This window comes from Zosterops lateralis (assembly GCF_965231275.1).
Source record: "Zosterops lateralis genome assembly, chromosome: 10".
NCBI lineage: Eukaryota > Metazoa > Chordata > Aves > Passeriformes > Zosteropidae > Zosterops > Zosterops lateralis.
The window spans coordinates 9098557-9125764 of NC_139770.1; the positions used below are offsets into that span (position 1 = coordinate 9098557).

General features: G+C 38.6%; 2 protein-coding genes across 3 annotated transcripts; one reads left to right on the top strand and one right to left on the bottom strand.

The window, feature by feature from the left end:
* The first annotated feature begins 3460 nt into the window (after positions 1 to 3460).
* Positions 3461 to 16217, top strand: CAPN10 (calpain 10). 2 transcript variants are annotated; one of them, XM_083868611.1, is made up of 13 exons: positions 3461 to 3513; positions 3890 to 4097; positions 5458 to 5589; positions 5836 to 6032; positions 7279 to 7502; positions 8008 to 8149; positions 9650 to 9816; positions 10401 to 10684; positions 11156 to 11358; positions 11722 to 11977; positions 13004 to 13203; positions 13800 to 13845; positions 15198 to 16217. In XM_083868611.1, exons 2-13 carry the CDS (start codon positions 3954 to 3956, stop codon positions 15225 to 15227), a joined length of 2025 nt encoding a protein of 674 aa, XP_083724737.1. In that variant the 5' UTR covers positions 3461 to 3513; positions 3890 to 3953; the 3' UTR covers positions 15228 to 16217. The 2 variants fall into 2 exon arrangements, with proteins under 2 accessions (XP_083724737.1, XP_083724738.1); XM_083868612.1 differs by having other exon boundaries at positions 7279 to 7496; positions 15198 to 16216.
* Positions 16218 to 17295: 1078 nt separating this feature from the next.
* LOC310913209 (cytochrome P450 2J5-like) lies at positions 17296 to 25352 on the bottom strand (the record flags this gene model as incomplete). Its single annotated transcript, XM_083868422.1, has 9 exons — positions 24907 to 25352; positions 23720 to 23882; positions 23100 to 23249; positions 21542 to 21702; positions 20716 to 20889; positions 20344 to 20485; positions 19488 to 19675; positions 19232 to 19373; positions 17296 to 17474 (listed from the first exon to the last, which is right to left on the bottom strand). The coding sequence occupies exons 1-9, from the start codon at positions 25075 to 25077 to the stop codon at positions 17296 to 17298; spliced, it is 1470 nt and encodes a 489-aa protein (XP_083724548.1). The 5' UTR covers positions 25078 to 25352.
* Positions 25353 to 27208: the final 1856 nt, after the last annotated feature.

The following is a 27208-nucleotide window of genomic DNA, read 5'->3' on the forward strand; positions in this document are numbered from 1 at the left end:
TTTTTTTAGTATTTCATAGCCATATTGGTTGATACATTCAATATAATTCTTGTTAGCTACAGTATACTCTGTTAAGCTTGTATCAGTAATTTTGGTGTCATGGTACATTGCAACATTTTAACCACAAACTTCATCAACCAAGAACAATTCTATCAAGAATCCCAAACATTCTGCTTCAAACAAAACTTGCACTGCAGTGACCTTGGCCATTGCCTTTTTCGGATAACACAGGACCCACTGGACATCTAAGGTCAAGTGCACTTCTTCAGTCTGCTCTCCCTGTTTGCCCAAAGATAGAGCAACACAGTACAGTCAACACACTAAAATCACCTCACACTTCTTTTCACACTTTTTACTATAGACTGATTGAAAGCCACTTTGACCACAATATCAGACTTGGTGTATAAGAGAAACTGTTCTAGAAATCACTGTGTGAGATTTATCAAGCCACTGTCCTCTGCGTCACAGAATTACTGTCAGTTGTGAGGACACAGTTTGACACTGATTTTGATGAAGCCCCAAGTAAATTGATTTAGCTGTTGATTACATGCATTCCTGCAATGCATGCCTAATGTCTAGTTTGGATTTGTCTACTTTAATCTTTCAGCTCTGGAAACTATTGCTTTGTTTGTGAAAGTTAAACTACTTACTCATATATAAACTAGTTACCTCTTTCTCATGTAAGTACTTTTTAATTCTTAAAAAAACCAGATTGGTCTGTTGCTGCAAGGTGTCTTCCACAACTTTGTGTATTGATTTAGCTTGGGTGAAGTATGATGTTTCAATATCCTTTTAAAATGGAAATTGCACTCTGTTTCTCAAAAGTTACCTCAATTGCTGCTGTATATTCCTCATCAACTTTAAAAGAATTTTTTATTGATATTGTCCATTCATCCTGTTTTTTCCATTAAAAGCAGTAGTAATTTAGGCACCTGTTAGCATATGTCTTACCTGGACATGGGAGGCTTTTAAAGATAAAGGAGTGTAGAGAAAAGCTATTCCATATTCTGGAGGTGACTTTTCACTCAATACAGAGGAATACTAACTAGTTGCAATAAATTATTGAGCCTGTGTGAACATTCCCTTCAGTCCTCTTCCTGCATGTACCTTCTGCATTGGAAAACTCAAGTCTTTGACCTTGGATTTCTTGTCCAGAGAATTATAATTATGTTGAACATAATATGCTCTGTGTCCAACAAGGAAGGGGTTCTAATATACTAGAGACAAGTCTTTCTCTAAAAATGGAAAGGCATTAGTGGAGTTTGCAGAACATTAGACCCTTTTCCAAAATCATATTTACTGAGATGCAGCATCTTGTGTACTGTTGTAGCCAGGCTGGAAATTTGGAGCTGTGCTCTACCTCTGTGTGTGCCTGAGGTAATGAGAGAGGTCCATAACCCCAAATATCCACTCCAAAATCTCCCTTAAGCAAAAATACACTCTGTGCTGTTCCTTTCCTACAGCTCTGATCACTGTCAGCTGAGTATTGTTGTGCCTTCCCAATCCTGGTATCAGGATTTGGAGAATTGGAAGAGCTCCTTGTGAGCAGCTTCCATGTGTCAGAATTTGCAGAAACAAACACGTTGGGCCCAGCCACTGCTGCTTGATTACTTTTACTCCCCTCCCTGTCCTTGAACAAAAGCAAACATGGGATTGATGAAACCCCAAAACTGGCAAACAACCATGAAAATATCAAACACTATTCTAAACTATCATCTTCATTCACATGGAAATGAGCTGGTTATTTGGCTGAACACAAATCCCTTTTAAATTTCTACAGCAACGGGACTCAACCTCTCTGTCTTCTTTCATCCTTTCCAAGGAGAAATGAAGCAGCTTTGTTAAAGTGGACTGAGAAATAGGTTGACAACAAGGCAAGTATAATTTTGTCCTAAAATATTATCTTTGAGACTTTCTGTCTAAACAGACCTGTGTTTTGTCTTCAGGAACAGTTTAATCCAGCAGGATTGCCAAGATGCAACAGGGAAAGTTCTCTGCTGCTTTCATTCCGAAGAGTTTCGGGTTAACAGAAAAAGAAAATCATCAATTGCATAGTGTATTAATTTGCCCTTTTCCAACCTTGCAGTGGGGCAGGGAAAGCATGTTGGGTATCAGACAGACCAAGATAATAGCTATGTCTTTCCTTCTTCTAATAGCTTCATAAATAAATAGTTAGGTATTTAACTAATTAACTGTTGCAGGCTGGACCTCCTGTATTTACAGTTAGAGCTCAATATTTACCCTGCTTTCTAGAATCGGTCCTCTAATGGAATTTATGCAGTTGTGTGATCGCTGTTCCCTAAAGAATGCAGGGGTGAAATCACAGAGATCAGAGCCTCACTGTTCCTGACACAGAGGCCTTTTTTTCCCCCTTCCCTCCCCCAACAGAGCTCTCCTGTGTCGCTCCCTCGCAGCCGCGCAGCTGCAGCTCCCTCACATGAGCCGCGGACAAGAGGGTTATTCTTGCTGCCAGCAGTGTTTCCTCTGCTCCCAAAAGAGTCAAAACTCCAATGTGAAAAGTCTTGTTTGTTGATGAAATTTGCAGCATGCAGAGGAGAAGCCTTGTGTCTGTACCAAGGCATGACCAAGGGGCAGAGAACCTATTTCTGAATGTCAGGGGGTAAATGCTGCTGCAGTTACCTGAGAGCACTTCCATCTGCTGAAGGTGGCTTGAGAGAAGCATTTCTGCATTCATGTCCGATAAAAACCAGCCAGGCCCGTGTTTTCTGTGGCTGTCTCATGCAGATGATCTCTCTACCCAAGGGCCAGGTGACCTTAGACTCAAAACACATCATCACAGGCAAGTGTGAAAACCAGATTTTTTTGGTAAACACCTCGTCCTTCCACAGTGGCAGCTTCTTTATTGACCACATCCGAACTCCTTTAGAGACACTGATGAGAAAGGCTCGAACATGAAAAAGACAAGAGCCTCCTTCAGTGTGCCCTGAAACCCAAAACCTCGGTGTGCTGAAGGATGGCCCCGTGGGGCCCTTATTCTGCATTTCTGTTCTTTGTTCCTGAGCCAGGCAGCATTTTTAAGGCACTCCTATTTCACTGGTCAGCAGTAGCTATCAGAATATTGGAATTGACATATCTCCTTTGTCCTGTTCAGCCCTTGGACGACTATATATGATAAACTACCCGAAAACGTGATCTTTGCCTTTATGTCAGGAAAGCACTCGATGAGGGCCAGAAATTTCTCTGGGTTTCTCTGTCACAATATTCATAAAAACACTTTGGCTTCATTTTCCTCCTTCAGGAGCCCACGGCTGGTGCCCCACGCGGCCAGTTTCCCATTTCCCCCAGGTATTCCCGCCCAGGGAATGTCACGGACCCCGCGGCCCCCTCTCCTCCCCTCAGCCTAGGGGGCGGGGACAATGTGTGGTGCGTGTGACGTTGCGCCCGCTGATTGGTCAGCAGCTCCGTCCGTCATGCGCGGGCTGGGCGGGGCCTCGCGTGCCGGCGTTGCCGGGTAACGGCCGCCCCGGGCAATGGCGGCGGGGCCGCCCCGCGGTGAGGGGGGAACGGGAGCGGGGCCGGCGGGGCCGACACCTCTGGTGGGGACGGGCGGCTGGTGGGCAGTGAGGAGGCGTGTGCGGAGGGGCCGTGTTCGGGCTGAGCGTGAGGAAAAGGGGCTGAGGGGGGAGCTTTGTGTGGAGGATGTGCGCAGAGCGGGAGGAAGGGACCTAAGTGGGTCCAGGTCTCCTCAGAGGCCCCACTTCTCTTCCAGCTGAGCGGTGCGGGGTGGCATCTGCTGCTGGAAGGTGCCAGCGGTGGTTCCAGGTGCTCCGTGTTAGAGTGAGAGGCTGTTCATCCCTAAATAATAAATCCGCCGTGCCTGTTTTGTTTCTCTGTTACAATTCCCCAGTAACACTCGCTTTTGTTGCAGGTTGGTGCCCGGCGATATAAAGTCGTAGGAATAGCCGGCAAAGCTGCTTAGGACTGTGTTGAAAATGCTGGGAGAGAAAAAGCAGTTAATGGTGGCAAGAGACCTTTACACAGACCCCACGTTTCCGGCCAGTGATACCTCTATTTTTTTTGATTATTGTACCCCGCTTGCCCAATTCAGAGGCGAGATATCTTGGTTGAGACCTAAGGTGAGTTTTAAGGTATAAAAGGCTGATTTTAGCAGAATTGAGCTTTTAGGTAATAAAATGCAAGTTAGCACTGAATTACTGCTTCTGAGTGGGTATTTTTGTTGAGAAATACAGAAGTGATAAAACCAATGTATGTCAGCCTTAACAGTACATGAGTTACAGTTTTAAGTCTAGGTGCTTGTTTGTAGGCTTGATTTAAATCCTCTTGTAGAGCTTTTAAATTTCATGGCAGTAGTAGAAATTAATATATTTAATTATAAATATGTTTTATTATGCAAATTATGTGCATACCAAGTTAGAATGCAGCATTATGTCATTCCCAATTTTTTTTGATATATTGCATAACTGTCTTGAAAATAAGTAATGGGATTTTAGAATTTTTTCAGAAGCCTATTGCTTTTTTATTTTTTGTGGTTGATTTCTTTGATAGCAAGAAAGAAAACTTTTTAAGTTTATAACTTGTCATATGACTCGTATTGCTTTTAAACTTATAGCTGGGTTACAGAGCAAGTTGTATTAGAGCTAAAAGCTTTAGAATGTATTTCTGCAGTACACTCATTTAAAGCGAAGTATTTATGATACTGCCCTTGTGTAGAGGGAAACAAAGACTATAAAAATGTAATAGAGGAAAAAAGTATGTTGTCTTGAGTTGTATTTTTCCCCCTTTGTCTGGGGCTGGCTGTCACAACACTGACAGAGCTGTTGGTTATCAGGTGTAATTGGCAAACAAATAATTTCATGGAGTTGAGTGTGCAGCTTCCTGCTTTTGTACTTTACACCTTGATTGCTGCTGAGGACTGGTGAGACAATTTCCATCTCTTGCAGTGTTTATATATAAGGAGAACCATTTCACAACCTCATTATCGGATCAGGTTAAGTGTTCAGGACTTTGCATCTGAAATTCCCTCTTGTGCTGCCAACTAATCTATTTTTCTGTGCCCTAGGAAAGGTTTTTGCCATGTTGTAATTTTAAGATTTTTGTTACTTGGGATGTGCAGTTTAATGTGAATGGCATCAGCCCTGTCCCAGTTGATGATAATTCTAGCAAGGAGCTGATGAATTATGTTGTCTTTCATTTATTACTGATTTTGTTAAGGTTGCACCTGTTGGTGACAGTTGTGTACTAAAATTCTTCTGGAAACTAGTTTTATGTTCATGAAGTACCAGCAAAATACCCCCTGCAAGCCATTTATTTATTAGTTCTTACTTAGGCTGTGTATGAATATGAAAGGGAAATTTTCTAGAAGTAAAAATTCCCTTATTTTATGAGACGTCTCTGGAGCCCTACCAGTCCCAGAAACACAGACTTTCTTAGAATGTCAGGCAGGATTTGGCTATAACTCCTTTTCTTTAATTTTAGGACATTTGTTCTTCTCCTCGGTTATTTTCAAACAATCTGCAGGATGTGCCAGTAAAACAAGGAATTTTGGGGGACTGTTGGTTCCTGTGTGCCTGTGTAGCTTTGCAGAAGAGCAAATACTTACTGAACAAGGTATGAAGAAGTTTCATGTCAGAGAAGTTTTCTTCCCCTAATTGACATTTGGGTATTGTTCTGGAGTCCCAAGCTGCCGTATGAGTTTTGCCCTCATTATCCTCAGCTTCACTGGTTTTGCTGTCATGTTTTTTTCTGTGTTTGCTACAAATGGTTGATATTCAGTATATTTTAAACTCGTTTCATTTGCAAAAAATAAAATTCATTAATTCATTGTTTGCCTTGATTTTGGCTTTTGCCCTGCAGGTGATCCCTCCAGGCCAGCCCAGCTGGACAGACGAGTCCTACCAAGGCTGCTTCACCTGCCGGGTCTGGCAGTTTGGCCACTGGGTGGAAGTGACCATTGATGATCGCCTGCCTTGCCTCGGAGGAAAACTCTGCTTTTCCCAGTGTCAGGCAGAGGATTTGTTTTGGCTTCCACTACTGGAAAAAGCTTATGCAAAGTATGTGAATGCTGCTGTTGATGGAAATAGAACTGCAATACTTGTGTATTTCTTCTGCTTTCTTATTTCACTGGGCTGCTTTAGACATAGATCTGAGCGTTGTGGCTGCTGGGGGTCCCACACTGGCTTGTGCTGAAGTTGCTCTTTAAAATGTAGGTTGGTAAAGTGTGCTTCCAGTTGCATATGAAGTAAGATAGTCTTAGGGAGATAATGCTGGTGAAAAGGATTTTCAGGATTTCAAAATGATATTTGTTAAATCTGTCCATTAGTTATGTAATTTGTTAAAGGAAGATGTTCTACTAAGTAAGATGAGAGCTCAATGAAAAGCAGAAAGTATGCAGATATTTTAATGGCAAGCAACAACTTTATGTAAGTTTGTGGTAGATGAGGCTCTGGTTGTGTGAGTTTCACTGCTCTTTTGTATATTTTGTCAGTGTGCTGTTTTAGAAAGAAAACACAGATATTTAATGGTTTATGGCACATCAGTGGAAAAGCTGTCCACATGGACAAAGCAATTTGGAGACAAAATTCGCTGTTAAGATAGACATCTAATGTCCCAAAGAATCTGAGCAGAAGATTTTGTGGTTGCCAGCAGAGGGCAGAGACAGACTTCAATTATGAAGTAACTTGGTCAACTGTAGATACATTGTCCAGAAGCTGTGAAGCACCAATGTCATGTTAGAGCTTCTCTGTAGGTTTGAAATGTAGTATTTGTTTTCTGCAGAGATCTTGTTGTTCAGTCTTATAATTCTGTTTTAGTCTTGACTTCTTTTGCTATATTTTGCATCTTCTACATGAGGTGGGGCAGTCTCTTGGTTTTCTTAGGTTGTTGAGGGAAGTCCTGCTCTGGTTATTTGTACAGAGTGAATAAAGAATAATCGAAGCGGAAGAAATATTTTTATTTGTGCAGAATTCAGTAGTATATCACAAAAGATAACATAGAACGTGGAAAATAAGGTACAAATGACTAGTACCAGACAACAGCAGTTTTTAAAATAGAATAGAGGGAATGTAAGAAACATCCACCAAGCAGTGGAATATCCAATGGCTTACATTCTTTAAATGTTGTGTTCTATATAAATAAGATACTTCGTGCTTTTTCTTGCCTACTTTGGGTTATGAGGTAGGGCACAGTCATGATTGTGATATGGAGTGGGATTACAAGTAGGAACTGTGTTTCTTTTGTTCTGCTGTGTGGACAAACCTTTTTATCACGTTTTTAAAATTTTTTGTTTAAATTTTTTAGAGTGCATGGATCTTATGAGCAGTTGTGGGCAGGACAGGTGGCAGATGCTTTGGTTGATCTGACTGGAGGAATCGCTGAAAGATGGACTCTGAAAGACCCTGGAAAAAATGTGGAGAAAGAGAAGACTGGTGTGGTTTTGGAGAAAACACTGTTTAGAAGATTAATGAATCTGAAGGAACAGTGTGTAATAAGCTGTTCAGTCCTCGACTCCAGACGAGGTGATGGTAAATGTCTCTATTAACCGGCTTCAAAGCACAAAGCAGCCAGCAAATATAAGTGCTGATTCTAGTACCATGCCAGTTTCATGGTACAATTTGAAATGTTTGGATAAATGGAGATTTAAGGATGTTACTGAATTCAGGTTGGGGGCTGCTTTTGAGGAGTGCTTTTTATATTAGAAACTAATATGATTAGTTCTCAAAAACAAATGCACTCCCTCGAAAAAGCACCTGAAAAACAACCTTGAAAACCTCAATGAATTTCAGTACAGAGAATTTGTAGGGACTTGAGATCAAGGAGTGAGTTAATACACTTTGCAATGTTATTTTATTTCTCTATAGTCACTAAAATGAACTGTTTGGGTTTTCTCTGTGCTGCTTTAATAGAGATTTAAAACCAATTTCATTTTATTGCAAAATTGCCTTCTTTTAAAATTGCTTTCTTCTAATGTTATTGTAAAATACGGAACAGATTCTTTTGTTTATTTTCAAATGTTTTTTTTCTGTTCAGGTGCAAGTGAACTAGGAGAATTTCATGCCTTTATTGTGATAGACACATTGAATCTCTCTGAAGTGTCAGGAAAGGAAATCTTCCTACTACGAATACGAAATCCTTGGGGGAGGCGATGCTGGAAAGGGCCTTGGTGTGAGGGGTGAGCGATTTTACATTCATTTGGAAAACTATTTGTGTAAGTTCTGAGGCACAAAGCTTATCTATGTATTGCATAGGCAAACACTGCTAATAATCTGTAGCAGAACAGAGAGGCTTCAGTGTGTGTGCAATCCTTTATAGATCTGGGAGTTCACAGAGCTCATGGTTCTGAGGCTAGTAAATTTGATCTCCTAGTTCTTGCAATTTAAATTTTTTAATAACTTCTTTGTTTATCAAATCATCATATCTTTTTATAGACACAAACTTAAGGTGTTGGCTAATTTTCTGGGTTTGATTTTTACGCTTTTTTATTGTTCTGCTGTCGATCTAAGTATCTTTGATCACGTTTGTTTCTTGCAGTCACTCAGCTTTACGTGACCCTCCTCATTTGATCCTGGCTCAGCTACAGAAATCAAGCCAAGGAATAATTACAAAACTAGCAGAAGGAAGGATGATTATGCTTGTTGCTTGTGTGCTCTCATTTCTGTAGATTGATATAAGTAGGAGAAGCTGAAACTGAATCCATATAAAGTAGAAATAAAGAAGAGAACTGTTTTAAAGGACTTGCAGAAATATGTATAGCAGCTCAAATAGCAAAGTAACAAGAATGAAAGGGCAGACCCACTTGCTTATTTTGGAAAATGTTAGAATGTTTTGACTGTACAAAAGAACATGAAATTCTTGACCCAAGCAACAAGCATTCAGCATTAAGATATGCTAACAATATGGTGATGTTAATGAACATTTTTGTAGAAATGGTTTTCTTCTCTGAGTTAGAAAGATAATTGAATTGCATTTGTTGAGACTTCAGCTGATGTTTTCTTTTGATAGCTTTTTGGTTATACTCTTGGTCTCTTGTAGTTTCTTTGTCAAAGAGTAAGTCGCCATGTAGTTGCAAGAGGGTAGGGCTTCATTGGGTGGCCTTAGAGCCCTGTTTTATTCAAGTGCAGAACTGCTCTTTTTTGCTAGTGAAACAATGGAAAATGTTAAAACCACTAGCTTTTAATGAACTCTAAATAATGAAGCATTTAAATTCTTGGTTTATCAAGACTTGGAAGCAGATTCATGGAAGTAGCCAGTTGCTTAATACAAAATGGCAGTTTTTGATGTAAAGCATTAAAATTCTTTCAGAACAATTACAGTGCAGCTTGTTTTACTTTTCTGCCTCATTTTTTTTAACAACAGTTAAAAATCTTTATTTTGCTCTCAGACTTTTTTCTGTAGTGACTGTTGTAAACAAAGCACCTGTTTCACCCAGAAGTCTGTTCTGCATCCAGTTTAGTATTAGGCTGTTTCTAAGTTTTCTTTGGTAAGTTATGACTTGTGTTTCCTATGATCCCTCTCACTGACCAGCAATGTGCAGAGAAATCTTCGATGCAATTATTTCACAATAAAATGAAGAAATCTTTTCTTGCTGTCCTGCTTCATAAGATATTTGGTAGAAATTGTTCTGGAACTCTACTGGCAAAGAGCTGAATGTTAACTTTTGTCTTATGTGCAGTGGTCAAGGATGGAACCAGCTAGATCCAGTAGTTGCTTCAGAACTCCTCTCACAGATCCAAGAGGGAGAATTCTGGGTTGATGAAGAGGAATTTTTCAGGGAATTTGATGAGATTACTGTGGGCTTTCCAGTCAATGAGGAAGGACAGCTTCAGAGCCTCTATACAGGTGTGATATGAAAAGACATCTTTCTCATGCAAGTAACATTATGTCAAGGGGAAGAATTTATTTGAATTGCAAATGGTATAACTAGACCATAATTTCTCTTACTCAGGTGTTTTGAGTTTTTCCCTCTCCTTTAGATCCATAGGCTTTTTCTCTCTACTGAAGAACAGAAAAACAAGAGGAAATTAAAGATCTTTAGAGAAACCATTGATATTTTCTGTGAAATCTAGTTACTTGCTAGTTGGTTGAGCGATAAGTGTTCTCTGTCTAGAAGGCTATTATTCTGGACAGCCCTGTGATGTTCTGTTTTTAATGGTAGATACACTTGAGATTTCTAGTAACAGTTTCTAGTAAAAATCATGTAATTGGTCATGTTTCTAGTAAAAATCATGTCAATGACATGTCATGTCATTACCAACTGTGGCATTAATTCTCAAGCCTCTTAAAATCTTGGTCATGAATTTCTGCTTTGGGGAAGTGTCAGGCATGTTTTCTTGGGTTGAGGAATCTCTGTCACGTACCTGTTGTGTAAAATTAAGCAGCTTCTCGTGTCTGAAATCCACACCATGGTTTTCTTATTTTGTTAGGAAAAGTGCTGTATCACTCACAGAATCTCTTTGGATCCTGGGTGAGAGGCCAGTCTGCAGGCGGCTGCCGCAACAACAGCAGCTTCCCTACCAACCCCAAGTTCTGGCTGAGGGTCTGTGAGTCAAGTGAGGTGTGCATTGCTCTGCTGCAGAAATGCAGGAAATACAGCACTGACTGGGCTGGAAGGATTCAAAATCCAACTCGCTTAGCAGCGGAAAATCCATCTTTGACTGAAGGCATACATGGAAAGAATTACCAGGCTGTGGGATTGCATGTCTGGAAGGTAATACAAAAGTGACATTTTTCTCTTTGCAAATAGAAGTTTAAAAGCATTGCTGAAACATTTGAGTAAAATCATTCATTTCCCATGCCAGTGATATGATTCAACTGGTCACAAATTTTCTATGTCTGGTTTATGCTGGAATGGTTCTGTTTATCTCACAGTTACTGTCTGTACAAACTATTACTGGGCTAGTACTTTCTTCTTATCACTGAGCACTTGGGATTGTTCCAAACTAGTGCATGACATTTCAGGCTGATTACTTGAAGCCATTCCTAAATTTACTCCTCCTGAATATTAACTCTTCCTGCTTCTCTTTGATGTTCAGGTCATCTGCTGATACTCTTGTCCTTGTTTCATTTGTAAATGTATGCATGTTTAAAAACGTTTTAAGCAATATTTGATAATTTTTAATATTACTAAAAGCTACTCATTTTTCCTAAACCACCATACATCATTATGCATCTATTCTAGGTGGAGAAGAAACGATTTAACCTTCCAAAGACCCTCTCTGCTCCTCCAGTTGTAGGTACCGTCTGCCATTCCTACGATAGAGAAGTCCATGTGTGCTGTGACCTTTCACCTGGCTTTTATCTTGTTGTTCCCAGCACTTTTCTGAAAGATGCAGTAGGGAATTTCTTGCTTCGCGTATTTTCAACTGGAAGGATCTCTCTCAGGTAGGTTTAAAATAAAACAGAATGTTTCTTAAAATTGTTGACGTAAATACAAGTGTAGCACTAAGTGGGAATGTTCAAAATATTTTGAAGAGTTGTGCAGAGTGCTGTGTAACAGTATTGTATTTGAATTCATGCAAGTTTGCCAGCTCCTTGTTTTTGTCATGAAGCTGCTACTACCTCTTGTTAAAATACTAACCAGAAGTAGCCAGATGAGTAGCATCTTAACTCTAAACTGCAGTTTAGTACTATATGTAAAGGCAAAATGTAGTGTTGGCAGCTGTTTAAAAGCTGGTCAGATTTGTTTATAGTCTGGTAGTACATGTTTTATACATTTTAGTTTCTTTTCTCTCTTATGTTTGATAGTGAACTAAAGCCACCACCCACAGATACTGCCCTCTGTGAAGAACTCCCAGCTGGTGAATGGGAGACAGTGCAGCTGCATGGATGCTGGAAGAATGGGCTAAATGCTGGAGGTAGCAGGAACTTCCCCTCCTTCCATACCAATCCCTGCTTTCCCCTCTCCATTCCTGCAGGACCGGGGAAAAGCAGTGTGAAAGTCACCCTCCGTCAGCACTGCCTGGATAGCAAGTGTTGTCCAATAGGTTTTCATATTTTCCAGGTAAGACTTCTGGTTAGTTTGATTCCTCATTTGCCAAGGGTGAAGCACAGGGCTCCTTGCAGTTTGCAAGGGACTTGCTGTTTCTAGGAGAAACACAGGATTGAGTCTGGGAATAATACTCATGAAAGATATGGAGTAACTTAGGTAGTTACATAGCATAGTAACCAGATAATTGGTTGCACTGAATTCTTACAAGGTTCTAAATTATTTTAGCAATGATGGACTCTTTTGAGGGTTTACAAAGAATTCTCAGTGCCTTAGTAATAGAGGACCAGACCTTTTGGTAATTCATCATGAAAACTTACTTTATTTATGTGTAATAATTAAATGTCCATAGGCAAATTATATTGGGTCAGAATGACTGTGGTATCTTGAGTGGGTAATCAGAAAGAAAACAAGATTTGATTTGATATGGATATAGATTCTTCACGTGTGGGCCAGTGTTCAACTGCATAAATGTAACCTGAGAAGCTGCTGCTTAAGTAACTATTTCACAGAGAAAGGTAGCTGTATTTTAGAAAGCATGCCTCAAAAAAATGTGTTGCTCAAGTGAAAAGTCTGGAGTTGAGCACCAAAAAAATCATAAAGCTTCAAGTATACAATATGTGAATAGGCATTTTTTGTGCCTATAGGAGACTGAAATGGAATCTAATATGACTTTTTAGTATAGGAAAGACTACTAGATGTAGGAAGGATGCAATCTGTTCAACAGATCCCTAAGGTGAAAAACAAGTGCTTTAGGCTGCAGCAGGGAAGAGTGAGGTTAGACAACAGAGAAAGCTTTAGAGCTAAGTGAGTAGTGGGTTCTACACACTGTCTGCAAACAGGCTAGGAATGATTCATCTGTTCTTAGTACTGCCATCTGGGTTTTCTGGAAGCTTTTCCATTCATCTTCTCTAGCTCTATACAGCAGAGTGAGTATTTGGAATAGAAATGGACCATATCACACTGTGGTATCCTAGGAGAGAAATATTGTGGGACCTGAAACAGATGAAAAGGTAGGCATGTTTGCATTATTTTTTGCAGGTGCCTAACAGCAGCTGGAAACCACAAACTGCTTCTTTTGTACACTTGGAGCCACTGGTGAGCTGTGTTCCTCACTGCTACTCCCAGGAAGTCAGCCGACTTTGCAGGCTTCCTGCAGGAAGTTATGTCATTATACCTTCTACATACTTGCCCAATACAGAAGGCAGTTTTACTGTGGTCATAGCAACCAAAATAGACAGGTAAAATTATATTGCCTTTTATTTGCATTTCTGGTCTTTTTAGGGTGTGTATTACAGGATGCATGGAAATGACTGCAGTAATGTGTTCTCTTGATGGAAACTTTTTGTGAAGTCTTTGTGTTTCTGTTGTGTTTACACGCACTGCTTACCACTTTGATTATGTTGGAAGAATGAATTAAAAATAGGTAGTGTTTGTTAAATCTTCTTGCATCAGTTGCTGAATATCAGATGTCTATTGCTGGAGGAGATTACACTAAAGTAATTAATGACCAGCTGTATCATAAGCGTTAGGATTTATATTGAAAGTTAACAATGCCTCTTAAAAATCAGGGTTGTTTTTGAGAAAACGCCATGAGTAGCCGGCCTTATTCCAGGTAGTTCCTAACTATGATGTGAATAACAACAGCTCTGAGTCAAAATTGTAAGTTCCATAAGACTGCAGTAAGACTCAATAGAACTGCAGAAAGATTTGCTTGGGGAAAGGATGTGGAATGAAGCCTTATATAACTTCTCCTTTTGAAATGGGATAAAGACTTGATATTTGCAAGATTCTCAGTGCTTTGTGCAGAAATAAATGTGGTTTGGGTTTTCAACAGGAAGCGCATTCACAGCCAGGAGACACTTGGACAAGTATTACAAGAGGTAAGTGATATATTCTAATGGGTATATTTTGATGTATTCATTTTTAGATCACTACAGATCTGCTTATTTTAACTATGTGTTGTATCCTTCCTCCATCTGATTGGTTTTGATATTTATAATATCCTCTGTATTGCAATTTAAAAATTCTAATGATGTTATAGGGTTGTAAAGGCTTAATAAAACACAGCAAAATGGGAATATTAAGTTTTTATTTGTTTCCCTGCAGCCAGCCCATACAGCATCCCAGCATTATAATCCCTCCTGGAGTGCAAGTTGTTTTGATCAAGTTAATGACAGCTATTTTAGATTTTGGTTTTGTTTTGCTTGATTAGATAGGCATGTAATATGAAAGGGTTGGATGTGAGTACTGAGTAACTAATACTTATGGTGTTTTTACTGTGTGCAGAGGAGAACTTTGGTTAAAAATTGTTTAATTAAAAAATAAAATATTATTTTAACAGTGGTTTGAAGATACGTGTTCTGGTTGGTGGATCAAAACATGTCCTTGGTAACACTCTGCTTATTAGGGTGAAACAAGACCATCTAGGTGCTTGAGTCTTTTCCTTTGTTTTTTGCACAAAACAAAAATTGTAGGAAAAACTCTTCACCAAAGTTTAGAATTGGCTTACTCATTTTCTGAATCTCGGTCATGTTGACCAGTGATTGCATTTTTTTCTTAAAACCACACAAACAGTATGGATTTTGTGTGCTTCACAAAGTGGGCACAGACCTGTGTGTACTTTTCATATGGTTCCTGTTACTTTAATATTTAGGAGATGAACTGTGTAATGAAGGTCCTTTCTTACCATTATTTTGGGAACAAAATGTTACAAGGCCATTATATCAAAAAGAATCTATTCAAACTTATGTTTCTTTATATTATTTAATGGAAACAGAATCAAAGAAACAAACAATTTAGATTCTTCAGGACAGCTTCAAGAATGTGGAAATTGCAGTTATATTTTTCTAATCAGTGGGAGGAATTAATGTCTGAATCCAACCTTCAACAATATGGGCTTTTCTAAAGAGTGGACTTTAAACTTTCAGGGGTTTAGCTTCTGAGGGTTCCAGGCAGCCTGCCTCACTTTGGGCTAGTGATTTCTAAAAGATGCAAAACAACAGCAGAGCTGGATGTCAATTTATTTTTCTAAAAGTTTGACTATGTTCTCTAGTTACTGAAGTGGTGGGATTTATGAGTTTTAAAGTTTTTGGATTTTTTTGAAGGGTGTTTCAGATGAAAAATTTTGGCCTTAGTTTCTAAATCTTTTCTCTGATACACTTTAATTCCTTCTTGACAAAAAACCAAACTGATGAAGTAGCTTTTCTTCTCTGTATTGCACATTTTCCTGTAGGTTTCCTTTACAACTGTGATGAAAAGGTAGTGTGGAATTCTCGCATCATTTCAAGAAACATCAGGAAGCTGAGAAATTTCTCATCTCTTGCACTTCTCAGTTTTAAATGGAATAGAAGATGGTCTTAGCCCAGCTGTTTTTCCCTGGTACCTACTGTCAGGCCTGTGATGACTTCTTTGTAAAAAAATACCTCTTTTAATCATGAACACTCTGAATATTTGGTCTTCCCACATTTTTAGAAGGAGCATTGTACAGCAAATTATCATGTACCTCAGTTCTTCAAAAATACAGATGAAGAATATGTGCATGTTTTAACCCAAGCTACAGTATTGGAAGAAAACCAGATAACTTAAATGTAAGGCCAGGCTGGATGGAGCCCTGATCACCTTGGTCTTGTGGAATGTGTCTCTGCCCATGGCAGGGGGATTGGAACAAGATGATCTTTAAGGCCCCTTCCAACTATAACCATTCTATGATTGTGAAATAAAATTTTATTGGGGGAAAAAATCAACCTGACAGAATAACTTCATGTGACCAAAGGGGTGATGAACATAGAGGAAAAACTGGAGTCTTTTTTTCAGGTAGGATATACCTCAAGAACCATCAAAGTACACTGGAGTAGAAAAAGTCCAGGCTCATATCTGACACTGCCAGTCCTGCTGCTGAGCACTTTACCTTGGGCCTTCTATGTAGCCAAGCAGATGGTGGGTTCAAAGGAAAGATTTTTTTGGTGAGTGGGTTTTTCTCTAATGAACGCCAGAAATAAAACAGACAAGACTTGAAAACTTTTGAACTATCCTGCCAGACTGTTTTTGTAAATCTGTAAGAATGTGTTTTGTGGAAGAGCTGCCCTTGCTGCAAGAAATGTGAAGTTTAAGAGTTTTTTCTTAATTTATGTTTGAAAGTGTTTCTTATTCAAGCAGGATTTTAAAAATGTTATATTTTCCTCAATAAAAGTAAAGTTACATTGAAAGTTTTAAAATGGCTTTTATTAAAAAGGTGAAAAATGTCAATGATGTCAAGTATGCATTTATTCTGTGGTAGCAAACATTACCATGTGTTAGAACCCTGGGGTTGTCACTTAGTAGAAGGGAATAATTGGAAAATTTGCAAGGAGAATCAAGTCTTCCATTACTTTTATGACCCAGAAGTATGTAATATTCTGCTTTTGCTTTTAACTACATCTTGACATATTTTCTGCTAGCTCCTGGTGAACTTTGAAAACTGAAAGGATTTAGGATGCTTTTGGCTGAATTTTAAATGGTCAAAACCTTCCACATCTATTGATGTGGAAGAAAGAAAAGAAAACACCATGAGTAATAGATCTCTACTGTACCTACTAAAACAACTGTTGACATCTTTATTTTCTTAATTTCTTGAAAAGCTGTTCCTTTCTCTTCAAGTAAGAAATTATTGGATCGTACAATAATGTTTCTAAACAGAAGGAAAAGTTTGTGAAAGTGCATGAACCTGAGCTATGATGACATAGAAATTGTATACTGAGGAAGTGAAAAAAAATGTAAGGATTTCTAAATGGGCTGTGGTTATGAGAGGCCCCATACTACAATCATTTTTTTGTGTGTGAAGTTTATGCTACACTATGTAATACTTTGTGAGAGAGTGGAAGGCAAAGCAATCAACACTGTGTATATACTCTGTTACCTCCTGCAAGAAGGGCTAAGAAAAGACCTGTGAACTCAGAAGAGTAACAGCTTAATGAAGATAATTTTATTCAAGCATTCTTACTGAAGAGTTGTCCTATTTTAAGTGTGATACCTGACAGAGCACATGTGCGGGAAACTACTTGATACAGGCCACTTCTCTAACATCCTACAGCTAATTCACTGCTACCGTGAGTGTGAAAATACATTTTTTTGGAAATATTGTGTGTTTGTGTATGCCTAAGACTCAATTATGTGAGTTTGGCAAGTAGCCTTATTTTCATTTCAGAAAGTTCAGTAGATGAGGTCGGGCCTCCTAAATAAAAACTGTTTTGAGCTACCTCCATCTGAATAGAATTGAGAGAGTGAAACATGTTTCAAAAGGAACTGCACTTACTAAGAGGTTGAAGTCTCTCAGCATTGTAGTGTGTTGCAGACTAGCGTGGAATAGCACAGAGTTTATATGGATGTGGCTGCAGTATTGCACCCAAAATGTACTCCAGATTGATTTCCTTCACTCCCTCAGGGAGCTGGAATGTAAATGCTCGAAGGAGGTTGGTAAAGAAGATGAACAGTTCAACTCGTGCCATCTGTTCCCCCAAACACACACGGTGCCCTGCAGAAGAAAACCAAAAGAGTTGGTTGAGTGAAGTTAAAGTCTGTAAAAGAACTTTGCACAAAATTCTACTAAGTTCCATAAATTATGTTAATATAATTATTTCCTATTTCCTTCTGTAAGAAAAGAAAATATTCTAGGGGAGAGGAAGGGAAACATTTAACTGAGAAACTGTGCACCTCTGTCAAGTGTTTGATTTGGTGTTTTGATTTGGTTTGTTTAGGGTTTTTTTTTACCCCTGGAGCATATATGCAATTCTCCCTCTCCATTGTTGATTCTTGTTCTGTGAGAGCTATGAATTGCTTCTTAGCTAAGCCAGATTTTAAAAAGATTCATATACTTCAGAGTCTTATTTTGGTTGTTGAAGGGAGGGCTGGAGCATTATGGGATGCAGTTCTGAAGCCAAGAAGAAGGATGTAATCAGGATTTCTTTAACAGAAATTCTTAAGGGTACATTGGGTCCTTGTAGCCCTAATGTTGTCAGGAGCAGATGTGTGAGCTAAGGGAGTGAAATGTGCAGTGATATATAGACTCAGTGACTCATTTTGGCATATTGATTACACAGGATATTTCAGGATATCTATATATTCCCAACTAAAAAACCCCCCAAAGACGGATATTCAGTGTATATAAATACTCAGATTACATAAACAGAAAACAACCAGAGCAAGTTAAAGAAATAGTCCTATGCCACAGCTGAAATGGAGCCCAAATTAGTTGTCTCAATTCATGCCCATTTGGTGAGTGAAGGAGGTAAGATGATAAATACCTGTTTTGCAAAGATGATTTTAGGATTTACAGACGATTTAGGCATTTTTTTTGTTTAAATCTGAATTTTCTGCTTTTATTCTGACTGTGTTACTCAGTATGCTTTGCTTTTTCTCTACAAGGGGTAGTGTAGTCGTATGTAGTAGTAGTGTAGTAGTATAATGTCACAGTAACACAAAAACCCCTCAGCAGTTTCCCAGTGCTTTTATTGTGATTTTTTTTAGTAATGATAGCACTTTGCTCTTTTGTGCTGCTTTTTTCCATAATCAGTTTATTGGAGAAACTGGTACGCAGAGAAATTCACTAGAGCTGTTTCATACTGCTTTTCACTCTTGCTACCCTCCCCCCCTTTTTTTCCCCTTCCATATCTTTGAATCCCTGCATTTTGCACTGTAAATTAGTCAAGTTGTACATTGTAATATGCTTTTGGAAAGCTACATTTTTTTTGTTGAATAATATTTTACTGAAAACTTACAAAATCTACTGGATTTTGCTGATTTTCTACAGATAAAACCTGGTGCTACACTATTAATGTAGGATTTGGGAGACTGAGGTTTGGTTTCCTACTTCTTCACAGATTTTCTCCATGTGTTTTGAAAAATCACATTCCTTTTGTCATTGGCCTTCTGGTTTGTAAGGAGAAAATAAATCAATTTCCTGATTTAGAGGAATTTCCTTGATTTCACAGAGAATTACCTTGATTTAACACATCAGGAGATAAGGAGCTCAGATGTCCTTACGGTAGGAACTCTGCATATGCCCAGAAAAGAGCATTATGTCTCCCAGCCATACTTATCCTCTGTTTGAATATATGAAAAATACAAAATGCACAACAATATTTGTGGCTCTTACAGCAGAAGACCTGACTTTAAATCTCTGTGTCAAATACATTTTTAAATGTACGTTTTTAAAATTTTAGAAACTTAGAAATAATATTTTTAACCTTACTGCAAAACACAGCACAGGAATATTCAAGGTCAGGGTGTTACCTGCCGAGAAAGGTAAGAATGCCTCTTTGTTCACAAAGTTGCCATCCAAATCTAGGAAATGATCTGGGTTGAACTTCCAAGGGGTTGCCCAGTGCTCAGTGTCATACACCACAGAGTGCAGATTTGGCAACACAAGCGTGCCCTGTAAGAAGCAGAGATCTTTATTTACTATAGATTTTCCTTCTCTCAATGTCATATAAATACTAAATTTTAACAGCTCAAAGATGTAAGAAACAGGGGGGGGTAACCTCTGTACCTTTTTAATGTGAAAACCCAGCAGAGTTGTGCTCCTCAGGCACTGCCGAGGGACCCCAACTGAGGTGACGTTGCTGTAGCGCAAAGCCTCGTGAATCACGGCGTTTGTGTAGGGCAGCCTCTTACGGTCTTCATAGCTGATGACGTGGGAGGGTTCCAGAACAGCCTCTATCTCTCTGTGAACTTTTTCTGCAGACAAAGAACATACTTTGATTTCCCACTCCCCATCCCCTCTCTTCCCTGCTTTTTTCCAGGAGATTTTTGTATGAGAATGTCCTGTATGAGGGAAATAAAAGAAATTATGTTGCTATGAAATATATTGGTTTGTATTGTGGTGTGTGGTTTGACTGCTGTGTAGGTTTTGGTTGATCAAGGAAATGCATCTCCCTGAAGCACAGAATGATGTCTCATGTAAGACATATCCTACTTGGTGATGAGGATAGTACAATTCTGTGTTTCAAAAAATGGATTAAACTTTGAAATGACAGGTATAATTTCCATTGTTTATAAATATGTATCATATCAGGTATCTTTTAAAAATATTTCTACTTTGAAGGTTAGGAGGAGGCTTGGTTGTGTATGAAATGTCTTTAACTTGTTATTCTGTCTTGCCAACCTAGTGAGGTAAAACTGTGGCTACTTCTAATTTCTGCTGGTTTTGCTGATGAACCAGATGGGGAAGCACCTGTTTGTTTCCTTTATTGACCTTCCATTTTCTGGATCTTAATTGCTGGTGTACCACCATTCATGTGCATAGCTAAGGGCTTTTATGATGTCTTGCAAGTGAGTGGGCTAATACACTAATGATGTTCATTGGGATGTTGAATGCAGTTGTCTTTGACAGTGCTTTTGCTCACCTTGTATTTCTGGGTATTGTACCATGTAGAGCAGTGCCCAGAGAAGGGTGGTGCTTGTTGTTTCTGTCCCTCCCAGCAAAAGATCAACCACAGTCTGAACCATATTTTCTTTATTGAATGTAGAAGTAGGGTCGTCCTTGGTCTGTAGGGTATATTCACGAGAAGACTATGAAATAGATAATTTCAGATATTTCACCACTCCCATAGAAACTGTCATTGATGATAACAGTGAGCAGCCCACCAAATCAAAACCTTTCAGTGCTACACAAATAGATTTTACATGTAAAAATCCTTTGGCAGTTACTGGAAGAGCAAGTGTGTGTAGTGGGCATTGAAGCCAAGGAAGGGAGAAAGAGAGAAACAGATACTTACTTTCATTATTTGAGCCAGGTAGAAGTCAATGAGATCCTGTGGATCACCTGTGTTCTGTCTCTCATGAGCCTGGACCTCCTTCATGACTAATCTGTGCATAAAGTCGTTGTAGGCAAACACCTCCTGATGAGGCCCTGGGAGATGGTGCATGAGCCACGGGAAAGCATCGTACAGCTGTGGTATTAAACAGAAAGCAAAGAATGTCAGATCCCAGTTCTATTTCCTGATAATTGTGAAGTCACTGCAACACCTGGGCAACCAAATTGGGATGAGAGGCAATAGACACAAGTCAGAGAGTGAACATTAAAAATATTCTTCTTGGTGTGATAAAGTGGTAACCTGTATCTTCTAGAAAGCTCAGAATAACTCAGATCTTGATGGTAATACAAATTATGAATTGAAGCAAGATATCTTCCCAAAATAGCATCTATTTGAAGACTTAGTTCTTATTAACTGCATGTCTGGATTTGCAAGACTAAATGAAAATTAAATTTTAGAAGTTGCTTTCATTTTAAGAACTAAGAATCTTAAATACACAGTATTCTGGAAATGATTGCTCATTGGAAATCTGTGAAAAGCAGTGATGATCTAGAATTTTAATTTTAGGATTTGATTTACAGACTAAAAAAGGATTAGAAGCCAATAATTACATTTACAAGGTATATTGATTTATTACTTCACTGTGGCTTGTAGAGCAATGGTACATTGTAGAGCAACGGTACATTTGGAAATAGAAATGTTTGTGAATAATTGTCTCTGACTTTTAATTTCTTGCGACTCGTCAAGTGCAAACGCACCTTAAGGAACAAGAAAATTAGATTCTTACCCTGCCCCAGATAGTACCTTGAAAGTAGATCACAAAATAAATAGCTTTGATGAGTTTGCTGAAAGATTCATCCTCAGAGGAGAAGCGATGACCAAAAACAACAGCACAAATTATATTTGCAATTGCATGGACGATGGAAGTGTGGGGGTCAAAAGCTTTGCCTGTGAATATGGGAGGTGCTGTGAGAACTTCTGAATAGACTACAGCAAGAAAAACTAGGAAGATTTTTTTTTCCATGGTAAAAACAACAAGAGATCAGACTACTTTTAGAAAACATTCACATAAATGAACCCTGGTTTAATACAGGTAACTGCATGAATTATAAGTGCATGGAATCTTAATTTTCAATCTGGTCTTTACTCTTGTAAAATACAGTGATTATCAGTTTTGAGAAGACAAACATAAAGTCTCTTTTCCCTTCTTTGACTTGTGGTCTGGGTTGTGTGGAAACACAAGCAATTAGTTAGAGCATATGCCTTCAAGTATGGAGGTAGATATTTAAGTTTCGCAGTTAAAAACCAAAACAAACAATCCTCATGCCCCTGCCCCTGGAAAACCCTCAAAAAACAAAACCACCAACAAAAATACAGAAAAAAATTGGAGTTTTCATTTCTTAGTTCTGTTGAAATGACTTATCTCTTTTTGGTTTTCAAGTATCAGCTTAACAATCCACAGACTGAACTGGCAAAGCTCATATAATAGGGTGGAATATATCTGCCATTGAAAAGGATTAAATAAAAAAAAAAAAAAAATTAAGCACACATTTCAATAGCAAGGACAACCTTTGAAGTATACTCCTATGGAAAATGCATCCCTGATTTCAGTCCAATGCTCTTGGTTGTTCTTGGAAAGAGTAAATACATTTATTGAGTTTAAATTGAGAAGGGATTGCATGGTAGGTAAAGCTTTGGGCTGTTCAGGGACTCGAGGTAGATGATTTTTTTTCATCTCCTATCCTACATTTAAAGATGTGTGAATGTTGCTCTCGGAAAAGAGATGATCCTGGTCCAAGAAGAGTTGGAGAGAGACCTCAGGCAACCTCTCTGTGTTTTCACATGGAACACGATGTGGGTGAGGGATTTGGCTGCTCAGAATATTTATATTTAATTGCTTTATTTTGGCAGCTTGCTAAAATTCTATTGGTTTCTATTTCATCCAAACCTTGAAAAGAAGTTGTTTTGGATAGCTGAATGATATATTCCTTGTGTTGGGATTCTTCCTCTGCCAAATCCTAAAATCCTGCTGTCCTAGAATGACTTCCAGCATGTCACACGTTGCATATTTTAAGGAGGGTGTTTCTATACTCCTTGAGTGTAAGAATCCTTACCAGCTGTGTTGGTAATAAACATTTTTAAAACTCTCCTTATTTTAAAAAAACTAATTTTATATTGCCCACTGTGCAGACAAAACATTTTTTTGCCAAGAATGCAGTTAAGAAGCCAGTGAAAGTTCTACTAATACCAACAATATCTATATTATTGCAAAAATGTACTGTGAAACTTTTATCAGCCCTAATGTTTCAGGAAAACTCCAAGTGTTGTTCCTCTAGTGAATTTACCTTTTGTATTTGCAAAGATATCCACAAGGTGATGAGCCTCTGTTTGAATTTGATGCTCCAAATTGTTCTTACCAAGTGCCAGGCTTCTTATAATCGTCATCCCAAAGCGTCTCTGCTGCTTCCAGGTGTGGCCATTTGTCAGGAAAATACCTGAAAAACATAGAAACATTTAGTTAATTGCTGGGAAGAGAAATTCTTTCACTGCAGGTGGCAAATTTGGATTTAGATGAGGTTGTATTTCACTAACAGGACACAATGATTTTAGGTTTTAGAAGGATTTTATGACCTCCAGCTGCTCATAAATGTGTCCTTGGAAACCGAGTGGATTTCAGTGAGGACTGAACAGCTTTGTCTATAGATATCTTCTACATGAGCAGTCTCCTGGTTTAGAAATGACACAATTTCAGCTTCTCCAGGGAAGTATTCCTTTGGATGTATTGGGAAGGAAAAAGACTGCGTGATGTGTTTTCTAAGACAAGAAAGTTTGGGGTTTTCCCTAACGTGCTTAGCTCCTCATGAAACATTATGCCCTGGTACAGCAGTAGCTGGTGTGTGTGCACAGGAAAACATCCTCCTTCTTTGCACCTTGTTCTGTCCCAGTCTTGTGGAACATTTTGTACCTTTTTCACCCATCATATCCCTGTAGAAAGGGGTGAGAGGTCTTCCAGAAACTTCTTCTGAGTGAGTGACGATGCCATCTTTTACTGCTTTGTATCCATTCAGCACAACCAGAGGGGTCTGTCCCATCCACAGAGTGTAGATGTTTCCATAGATGTTGGTTAACTGAAGAGTTGATAACAGGAAATTTGTAACTATAAACCAGGAAAAGCATGCACTCAAATATCAATTTATTTAAGAGTTTTCTGTAGTTGTAACTAAACCCGTTTGTTGGCATCTAATTGAATTGCAGGTTTCAGAAAAAAAATTGTATCTCTGTTATTGATGTGTTTTGGGAAGAGAAGATAATTTTTCTTTATGGAATAGATGCTAAGAACATCTCTCAGAAGAGCACCTCTGAAATTTCTCAGAAAGAAAAACAGCAGGTTACTTTGTCAGCTCTGAATCAAAGAATGAATTATTAAAGGCAAAATCCTAGAGCTTTTCTCTTTATTAATGAATTAAAATTACATTATTTTCTTGTCTCTATTTTACAAAGAAAGCAAAGAAATGTTCTTGCTTTCTTTTCTATAGCTTCCACAGGATTTTTCTTATTTTCCTCTGCTGTTCTTCCTCACATCATGCTTATATTTTTCCTTGTAATAGTGGGAAGCAAATTCCTTACTTTTAAAAAATGATTTTGATTAGTTTGATTGGTTGTGTTGTAAACCTAACAGCAACCGGATTTTCCTGCTTTGTTTTAGCAGTAACCTGTTTACTGCAGTCAAGAAATCTTTTTGTTGTAAAAACAAGGGGGAAAAGAAGTGTCTGTTTAGGGTACATGTTTGGGTGTTTTGTCTCCTAATGGAGATGTTCCAGTGGCATTGGTTTCAGGAGAGCTCAGTAGAGGTGGCTTACAGGGCTAGAAATCAACACAGAAACAGAACAAAACTGTTAATGAAATACCATTCCATGACAGTGCTTGTGAGAATATAACCAAAAGAGAGAGAAAAGAGCAAGGACTAAAGCAATGGTGATGTTTATTACTTAGAAATATTTTTCATAGTACAGGGTCCTCAGAGTCTTTGCAACTGGCCGGTAATCAAGCCTGAGGTTTAAAAAAATAGCATTTTAGGCTGTTCCTATGCAATGCACAATTTAAGTTAAAATAGATTCAGACTGATTTTCAGCCACAGAGATAAATAAATACCTTACTAAGAGTTTCTCGGCGAAGTTTGAAGTCCAGCAGCCACAAATTTCCGATGATGGGGAGAGGAACTGGTCCTGGAGGAAGCTGGGTCCGCATCCATTGCAGCTTGAGGAACTGCAAAATCAGGAGACACGCCACTAGAGCTATAAAAATCTCAGTAATCCCCAACATTTTATAAAAATTTTAACTTCTCACTGGGTTTTAGCTGCTTCTTTTTTTTTTTTTTTTTTTTTTTTTTTTTTTTTTTTTTTGTATAACGACTTCTGAAAATTTGGATTTGTGGAGATGTGTTTCTCCTACTGAATCCAAACTCCTTCTAAGGGTATGCCTCCTGTAGCTATCTCTCTCTGACAATCTACAGTTTTCCTAAGCTGAAGTCCTTAGAAAACCAAACTATGTTGCAAAACCAAACTATCCTTTGTGGTTAGCCAAGCCACACCCACCCTTTTTTTTTTATGATCTGTAATTGTGATGTCTCTTTTTTCATTCAGAATTTTGTTTCCTTCTTAGTCTTGATAGTGGGTCAAAGTGCCAATTATTGAATAGTTATCTGAAGTTTTCAAGAGTTTTGCATAATGTTAATACCGTAGGCAGTCTCATGTAGTTAAACATTGAAATGCATTAGTTATTGTCATTCTGAAATACTACAATTACTGTGTGATTTCTTTACAGAAGAAGAAACAGCTACACAATATTTGAGGTCTCTGAAGTGTAAAAGAATGAATTAATGCAGCATAAAGCTAAATTATTGTCTTTAATAAGAAAAAACAAAAGGTAATTTAATAATTTGAAGAATATCTTCTTTCCCCCTTTTATCATATCTTAGGTTATGATATTATGTGAACACTAGTGAGAGATTATGTTTCTATCCATCAGATTATATGATGTTTTCTAACTTTTCTTTTTTAAAAAAATTAATTTCAGTATAAGATGGGAAGAGTTCCTCCCATCGAAATCTGAAGTACTAGAAGACTTCTCAAAGCTCTTGATGCTCTCATGCCCATCAGTGTGGGAATGATTTATACACTTAAAATTACCAGAATTAAGGTGAGTTAAGCCATGAGGTTGCCTATTATTAACAGCAATTATGATGCAACTTCAGAGAAGAAAACAAAAGGAAAGAAAAGGGTTTAATGTGAGAGAAATCTGGATCCATCTGAATAAGTCTGGACCCACCAAGAGTGTTAGTCTGAGCCTGACCCTTTGAACACTGTGGGAAGTGTGTTTTCCTGCTTCTAGGTGAGAGCTGTGGGCAAACTGAAATACAGTGAGGCAAAGTTATTTCACAAAATCTTGGGCTGAAGTTCACAAGCAGAGAAAAATCAAGGAAGCTGCTTCAATACTGTGTATTTTAATATTTTCAGTACATGTGAGTAGTAGCTGTTCAGATAAATCTTGCTCGATCTCCTCTGACACAAATACTCTTGCAAGAGCTGGATCTCCATTTAAGATGACAGGTATTAAGTTTGATCATTTTGAGCAGATGAGGAAACCTGCTTTTGTAATGAAGGTTTCAGGCCACGGGAGTGGGAAGCAAAGAAGAACATCCAAGGAAGGTGTGAAGCAAATGATGAATGTGGACACTGAGGGTGGAAAGGGCTCCTGGCCCACCTCTGCCCAGAGAGTGTGTCATCTCCTCTGACAGAAAACCAGGGGTTGTTTTTTGTCTGTTGCAGGGACAGGCTCAGCACATATTAGAAAACACTGCCTGGTGTTCTTGCTGCCTGGTCTGGCCTCAAGCCTAACAGCACAGGCAGTGCTAAGCAGGTTTTGGGATTGTTTATGGGTTTGGTTTTCTGTCATTCTTTTCCTTCACCCCCCACCAGTGAGACACTAATTTGGATTTCTCAGCTTAGCTGTCCCTTCCTGCCCTGCACTCCCTGATCTTTCAAGAGCTTCATAACAAGAGCTGTTAACTGGAGGCATCAGAATTACTCTGAGGAAAGAGAGTTATCCTGACATTCTATGTCCAGGCAAGCACTGAGAGAGGGAGAATATGGCTTACAGCACAGCTGGAGTAAACACAAGACTGGGAAATGTATGCAAAAGAAATTCCTATTCTGTGTTTCTATTCAGTTCAGGAAAAGAGAACTTTGCTGATAAGCATTATAAATAAAGTAAGTTTTTGCCTCCTGCTGTCATCTGTGTTGCTGGGAATAGAAGATTGATGAGTTTTTTCGGTTGCATAGACAAAGTACTGGAATGGGACTTGAAATTTCAGATTCTGTTCCTAGATTTGTTCACAACTTGTCTGAGACTCTCATGAACTTGCTTTATTTCTCTGAGCTTATTACCCCTGATG

Bases quoted from the DNA above. Each gene is read 5' to 3' on its own strand.
- CAPN10 (XM_083868611.1), top strand. From the start codon at position 3,954: ATGCTGGGAGAGAAAAAGCAGTTAATGGTGGCAAGAGACCTTTACACA. The intron at 6,033-7,278 runs GTATGTGAATGC...TAAATTTTTTAG, and splicing joins CTGGAAAAAGCTTATGCAAA to AGTGCATGGATCTTATGAGC. The intron at 11,359-11,721 runs GTAGGTTTAAAA...TATGTTTGATAG, and splicing joins ACTGGAAGGATCTCTCTCAG to TGAACTAAAGCCACCACCCA.